Genomic DNA, 7,286 nt, shown 5'->3' on the forward strand with positions numbered 1-7,286 from the left:
GCTCTCAGGATGCCCCGGCTGCCAGACTCAACCCAGAGGCCGCTGCCGCTCCGCCCATCCGCCTCACAGGACTGCCGATCCATCGGGGCTTCCTTCAGCATCGGCTCAGCGGGGCCTGATCTGGGTAGGGCTGACACACTTGAACAGCCTGAGATGCCTGGAAGGCGTTCTAGAGCCCAGCCCTGGCCTGGCCCTTTGTTGGGGGGCTGAGGGGGTTGTGGCTGCTTCCTGGGAATGTTTGCTGAGTTAGGCTGGTTGTACATCTTTGTGGGGACAATCTTAATAGCAGCAGCAGCAGCAGCAGCAATAATAGTATTTATTGGGTATGGTTGCACTGTGCCGGTCACTAGGGAAGTCCAGAATAACAGAGTGACACAATCTCCATCCACAAGGCGTTAGCACTCTGTGTGGGGGCAGGTGGCCCCATTGCCCCAGGGAGAGGGGACCAGGGTGGCCCCCACCTTGGCCCCCCACCGTAAAGGAAGGTGGACTGACTTGCCGCCGGCAGCTGGCCTTCTCCGCTAAGGAAGGAGCTCGGTCTACCAAGTGGCTCTGTGTGCCTCTTTGGGCCGTTCTGTCTTTCTGGTCTCTCAGAGGGTGGGATCCGTCAACACCTTAACCTTTTGACCTGCCTACAGGTGCAGGTCTTCCCCGGGGTGGAGCAGCCTTCCCCCAAAGGGGTTAACAAGGTGGGCGTGCGCTTACACGTCTGCGTATCAGTACGTCTGTGCACACGGGACGGCCCCCGCCCCAGAAGCAGCACACAAAGTCCAATAACCCAGCACCGCGGGCTCAGGTTGGGGGGATTAATGCCTGCACTTGGTGTTAGAGCTTGTCCCAGAGGTGTGGGCCGGGGGGGGGCCGTCGCCAGGGCCGGCTGGCCTCTATAAATGGTTGCTAGGGGTCTGGCATCAGGGGCTGACATAGCTGCCCACAGTCACGGTCACGGAGGGAATTACACAGCGACAAAGAAATTGTTATTCTACATAATCTGCTCTTTGGAGAGCGACTGGGGGAAACGGGCCGGCCCCAGCAGGCCGCCGGGGCTGTGAGGGGCTGTGATCATAGAAGCGTGCTGGCTGCGGGGAGCGAGGGGGGACCGGGGGGACCGCGGGGACTGGGGCTCGCCTCGGGATCTGGGAATGCCCGCGCTCGGCCCGCTAAGCTGCTTTATCAGCGATTTCGCTCCCCTGACACAAAGGTGTTTACTTGTTTTAACATCTCCCACGACTCTGTTTCTCCTTTTGTGTGGTCTTTATCCCCCCGACGAGGTTTTAGCCCAGATTACAGATGGAATTAAGGCATTTGGCTCGGGTGGCTCAGAGCTGTGTGACACTGGGGGATCAAGGAGTATAAAGTAACAAAATAACCAGGGGGCTGCCTGACCCCGCGGGCAGGGCCCATTCTCCTGGCTTTCAAGCGCGGCTCATTGTCCTGAGAACCAAGAGGTCGGGGCGGCGGGTGGACGAGTGGGTCGTGGGGGTGTAAAAGCAGGTGCTCTGGGGTGCTTGGGGCCGGCCCCCGTCTCCCCTTTTATCGGCTGGTGACTTGGCGGGAAGGGGAGCCGAATGGGAAGGGGTGGCGGGCGTTAGGCTCTGGGGATACAGGGCTGCCTAAATTTGGGGCTAGATTCTAAGTGAAGGGAGGGAATTGGATCGTGCGGGACTCCCTCTTCTCCCCTTTGGAGGTCAGAAAAATCAGAGCCAAGCGGGGGACGCCCTACACACACATACCGGGTACCCCATCCCCCCAAATGTGCTCCCCACGGCTGTCCGGCTGTCTTGTTCTTGCCCACTTTGAGTGTGAGGGAGATGCCAGATCCAGTTCCATCCAACCAACAACCCCCCTGGCAGTCCGGACAGTCGTTTCTCAGGGGACCATGGGGTTAATGGAGTTTCCAGTCTGGGTAAATATTTGGTCTGAGTGGGTGACAGCACCTCTGGAACTTTGAGGGAGAAATGTCCCATTTCCCCACTCCCCTCCACCCCCCATCACACCCCTCATCTTCCCTCGCTTTCGATCATCAACAGCCCAAGACTCACTAAAGCTTCATCTTGCCATGAGCCTCCTCTCCCCTTGCTCAGCTTTTCCCTTAGCCCCCCCCCCCCCCCCCCCAGGGGTGTGGACTCTGACGATTATTCTTCTGGGGCTCCCAGGAACAAACCGAAAGAGGACTTAGAGTCCTGACCGCCTATCCTGGCCTTGCCTGAATGGCCCCAGCCATAGCCTAGGAGAGCCCTAGAAAAGAGGGTGGAGCAGGGTGACTCCTGCCAGGGCCACGCGGGGTGTCCGAGCCTGTCGGTGATGTCTGCCGCTGCTCTCTCCTCAGTGGGCAGCTGGTGACGTGCTTGGGGTACGACTTCCACCGGGGAGCTGGGGTGCTGGATGTCTGCTATGAAACTCCCTTCACGCTGCTGTCCTGTGGCTACGACACCTACATTCGCTACTGGGACCTCCGAACCAGCTCCCGGTGAGCATGGGCACAGACTTGGGCAACTTGCAGGGAGCGGGGACACGGGCTCAGAGGGGCTGGGGTCCCTGGATGGTACTGGGGGGCAGGGGCGGAGGGGGGGCCTGTGTTTAGGTATGACATGGCTGGGAGATGACGAGGCTTTGCCCTTGCAGACTTTCCGCCCCTCCCCTTGAGAAGCGTTCCCGGGCCTCCCTGCCTCAGTCGCAGCCCCTGCTGCCACCTCCACCAGGGCCCTTCTAGGGACTGTTCTCCATCCCTCTCCCTCCCCTCCACAGCCCCACTCTCAGCTCTGAGGGGGTGAGGGGGGAATTTTGGACACACTCCCCTGTTCTTTCTTTCAGGAACTGCGTCATGGAATGGGAGGAGCCTCACGACAACGCCCTTTACTGCATCCGCAGCGACGGGAACCACATGCTGGCCAGTGGCTCCTCCTACTATGGGCTGGTGCGCCTGTGGGATCGACGCCAGAGGAGCTGCCTGCATGTGAGGACCGGGGGAGCCAAGTCATGAGGGCTGGGGGCCCGAGAGAGTGGGTCGGACCAGACCATCGACCCCAAACAGGACCCTAGAAAAGTGCGGTCCTGAGCCCGAGGGGTACCTGCCCATCAGCAGATACGGTTCCGGCCCTCGGGAGCTCGCGGTCCTCGCCTGCGCTCTCCCCTGCCCTCTCCCCCTCCACTGAACCTTCATGTCATCTCACGCTCGTCTGTCCTCCCGCTCCACAGGCCTTCTCCCTGTCGTCCCCCAACAGCAGCCCGGTGTACTGTCTGCGCTTCAACACCACCCACCTCTACGCTGCACTGGCCTCCAGCCTCCACGTCCTCGACTTCCGCTCCCTGTGACGGACTGCCGGGGACCGCTCTCCGGCAAGGGACCGCCGCACCCAGGGGCATCTCAGGGAATCTTGTGACTTCGGGCCCGTGGCCAGCGGGAGAAAAGGTTCCGCGGGCCTCCCCGTCTCTTTTCAACTTTGTGCCGGGTGATTTCTTCATTTCAAACCAAAGACCCGAGGAGGAAACGCAGCATTCAAACCTCGGTTTGCAGGAGACCTGGGCTGGGCCCAGAGAAGTATGCCGCGCTCCACAAGCGTGGCTCTGACCTCCGCCTCCCTGACCCCAACCGGAGTCAGAGGTTTGGACAAGGCATCAAAGTGGGGGCTCAAGGGGAGACCGAGGAAGGGGAGTCATGGAACCACAGTAACGCTGCGTTTGTTTGAGCAGGGCAGGGTAGGATGCCTACTTTACCCCACCTCTCCTGGCCTGACTGCATGAGGGTGAGTCCTGCCTTCAGTGTGGATCCAAGCTTGCAGTGGCCTATCGCGGTAAGCTCTGGGGCCAGCTGGTAGTGGGAGGCAGAGAGAAATTACAGCTTTCTCCCTCATGGGATCCCAAGCAGGAGCTAGGCTTACATCCCTGCCCTGCCCTGCCCCACCCCATCTCACCTCACCCTTCTCTCCCTTGGTCCTATGGATCCTCCCTCCACCCTGCAGCCTTGTGCCCTTCCTGCAGGCCTTTTTGAACTGGGCAGAAGAATCAGGGATTCAGCTAGGTGGTTTCAGCCAAACCCTTCATTTCCCCTTGACTCTTCCTAATTCCCACAACCCCCGTGTGGCTCTGTTTCAGGGTTTAGGATCAAAAACAGTATTTTAATTTATTTTTTTAATAATGACCTGCAGTGAACGTGGACGGCAGGCTCCCTGCGGTCTCACTCTGGAGCCTGGTGCTGCAGAACTGCTTGGGCCTGAGGCCTGGGCCTCAGCTTTGCCCTCGTGCTTTGCCCCCTCCACACCCCCTCAGCTCTCCAGTCTCACAGGTAGGGAGGAGGCTAAGCCTTCCCGTTCCTCCTGGCTCCCCATTCCTGGCCCAGGCCCGTCCTAGTTCGGGCACAGGTGGGAGCCCCATCGCCTGGAATTTTTTCCCCCTTCCAGCACTCTCCCCAGAGGCTATCTCAAAATGAAATCTAGTGGAGACCCAATCTTACCTTATCCTGGGTTTGAGCTAAAGGGGGCAGAGGGCACTGGTTTGGGAATAGCTAAGGGCTTAAAGCTTTGTGACAAAATAAAGTCCTTCTCCTTGAGCTGTGGCTTTTTTCTTTAGGGCTCTAGGGCTGGGAATAAGACCGAGAATAGGGCTATGTGTGAGGGAAGGAGGGCAATAGGGGTGATGGGGCCAGAGGAAGGGAGGAGACCCCAGTTCCCGTTTCTTACTTATGTGGCTGTGTCTTGTCCTAGAGCCTTTTGAGCAGAGCAGATCAGAGCCAGACCTCTTGCATCTCTCTGAGCCCTGCCATCGCCAGTCTCCTCCCTCCTCTGAGCCCCTCGTGGGAAGGGCACAGTTCTCTCCTGCACCTGCTCTACCTGGCGTGAAGCCTCTGGGACAGCCACAGACCCATGTGCTGAAGGGTGGGTATCACTGTACGAGGGGCACGAGGGCCAGACACGGCTTAGGCTGTGGCTGCTGGAGTCCCAGTTTGAAAAATGAAGGTAAGGTGGGTTCCTCCTGCTAGGGGGAGGCCATTCCTTGAACTGACACCGCTTGCCTGAGAAGAGGACTGGGGTGTTGCCTTCCTCTAGATTTATTTCCCGCCCCCACCCCTGCTTCTGATGGTCATGTGGGGAAACTGCAACCCTGAGGCCTAACACAGAGTGACCACTGGACAGCAGCAGTGCAGTGGCGCAGAGCCTATGCCCACCAGTTCTCTGCCAGGCTTGCTCTGGCCCTCACTCGCAAAGCCTGGTATGATACAGCAGATGTTGATGCCTGCTCCGGTCTCCATGCTCTCAGGTATGAGGGGGAAGGACCCAGATGAAATGGGGGGTGGGGGTGGGCATAATAATAATACTGTTGGTATTTGTTAAGCGCTTACTATGTGCAGAGCACTGTTCTAAGTGCTGGGGGAGATACTGGATAATCAGGTTGACCCACGAGAGGCTCACAGTCTTCATCCCCATTTTACAGATGAGGTAACTGAGGCACCGAGAAGTTAAGTGACTTGCCCATACTCACACAGCTGACAAGTGGCAGAGCCATCACCTTCTTTGCTTCAGGGCCTTGACCCTGAAATCTATTTCTTCCCCTGGCAGCAGCCTAGGACCGACAGCTCAGAACCCTCCTCCGGGCCTGGGAAGAGCTAAACTCAGCTCTTTACCCTGTGGTACTAGCAGTCTTTGATTACAGGTGAGATGCACATTGCCAAAAGCACGGGCTTTGGAGTCAGAGATCATGAGTTCGAATCCCAGCTCTGCCACTTGTCAGCTGTGTGACTGTGGGCAAGTCACTTAACTTCTCTGTGCCTCAGTTACCTCATCTGTAAAATGGGGATTAAGACTGTGAGCCCCATGTGGGACAACCTGATTCCCCTATGTCTACCCCAGCGCTTAGAACAGTGCTCTGCACATAGTAAGCGCTTAACAAATACCAACATTATTATTATTATTTAATCACTCAATCGTATTTATTAAGGACTTACTGTGTGCAGAGCACTGTATCAGCACTTGGCATCCTGAGCATGCCTGGCTTTTCCTTCTCAGAGCCACAGCCAGCTGAAACAGGTAATAATAATAGTGTCTGTTAAACACGTACTATATGGTAAGCATTAGGGTAGATCTGAGCTAAGCAGATTGGACACAGATCCCTGTCTCTTATGAGACTCAATTTTTTGGATTTTTTTTCCCACGGTATTTGTTAAGCACTTACTATGGGAGACCAGGTATTAAATCCCCATTTTACAGTTGTGGAAACAGGCCCAGAGAATTTGAGTGACGCGCTTACGGTTACACAGTAGGCAAGTGGCAGAGGTGGGATTAGAACCCACACTCTGTGACTCCCAGGTCCGTGCATTTCCCACATCCCAAAGCAGCCTTAGGCCTAGGTTTGGCAAGTTTAGTAAGCAATGCTGTTAAGACTTTAGAGACAGCCACACGGGTCCCTTTGACAGAAAACTTGGCATCATAACTCTCTCCCAGCCCCAGGCTGGGCTCTGGCCCATCTGTACCGTAAAAGGGAGCAGGGGCACAATGCCAATTGTCACTTTTTCCTCTACTTGCCCTGAACCTGGTAGAATGCCCCAGCCCACGGGGGTGCTCAATAAGTGCTGCTGCTATTACCACTGGGCCATCTAGTCATCCTATCTGTCTCCAGCAGCGGCCCCCAAGGATTCCTAAGCTTGCCCTCTTTGACATCCATCCTGTACCCTCTCTGCATCTCATTCTGGGGTGTCTAGGACACTCCCTCCCCACCCTGCTGTGTGTGAGCTATCCCCACCTCTTCTGACTGCTGCCTTCAACAACTTTCAGGAACTTGAATGTGTACGGCGCTATTATTATGTTCGTGCTTTTGCCCATTTCTCACTTTATCCTCACCACCTGCCTAGGAGACAGGTGTGAATACCCCCATTTTACAGATGAGGAAACTGCGCCACAGCTAGAGGCCCGAGGTCCCACAGTAGATCAGAGGCAGGCACGGAATTTAGGAGTCGTAGATGCTGCTGAAGTTGCATCTCCGACAAACCTCAGGAGACTCACCTGGCCCAGCTCCAAGGACGCTGGGAGGGAGGGAGGGAGGGTTTCCTGGGTCTCAACTGTAGCTCCAGTGGTGTAAGGCAGCAAAGGGAGAGATTTGGCAGCTCTGAATATAACTCTGTAGCACCTGAAAGTCGCTTAAACCATCAGCAGTCGAAGCTACTCCATATGATTCCAACTACCCCATGAAGAAGGGATTTAGCCCAGGAAGCCCAGGTAAGATGAGCTCTGGGCCAGAGCTCCCCTCTCCTCCCTCCCAAGCTGGCCTGTCCCTGGTCTGAACGGGTTGGTCAA

The 7,286-nt window shown here is 56.7% G+C and overlaps 1 protein-coding gene across 1 annotated transcript in view; it reads left to right on the top strand.

Moving 5' to 3' along the window:
- The window catches only part of FBXW4 (F-box and WD repeat domain containing 4), a 106,486-nt gene extending 101,937 nt beyond the window's left edge, over positions 1-4,549 (top strand). The window contains exons 7-9 of the mRNA XM_029081290.1: positions 2,330-2,470; positions 2,815-2,956; positions 3,199-4,549. Of these exons, the coding sequence (XP_028937123.1) occupies positions 2,330-2,470; positions 2,815-2,956; positions 3,199-3,315 (400 nt within the window). The 3' untranslated portion in view covers positions 3,316-4,549. The remainder of the gene's footprint in view (positions 1-2,329; positions 2,471-2,814; positions 2,957-3,198) is intronic.
- Positions 4,550-7,286: the final 2,737 nt, after the last annotated feature.

The sequence above is a fragment of the Ornithorhynchus anatinus genome, chromosome 16 (assembly GCF_004115215.2).
Source record: "Ornithorhynchus anatinus isolate Pmale09 chromosome 16, mOrnAna1.pri.v4, whole genome shotgun sequence".
NCBI lineage: Eukaryota > Metazoa > Chordata > Mammalia > Monotremata > Ornithorhynchidae > Ornithorhynchus > Ornithorhynchus anatinus.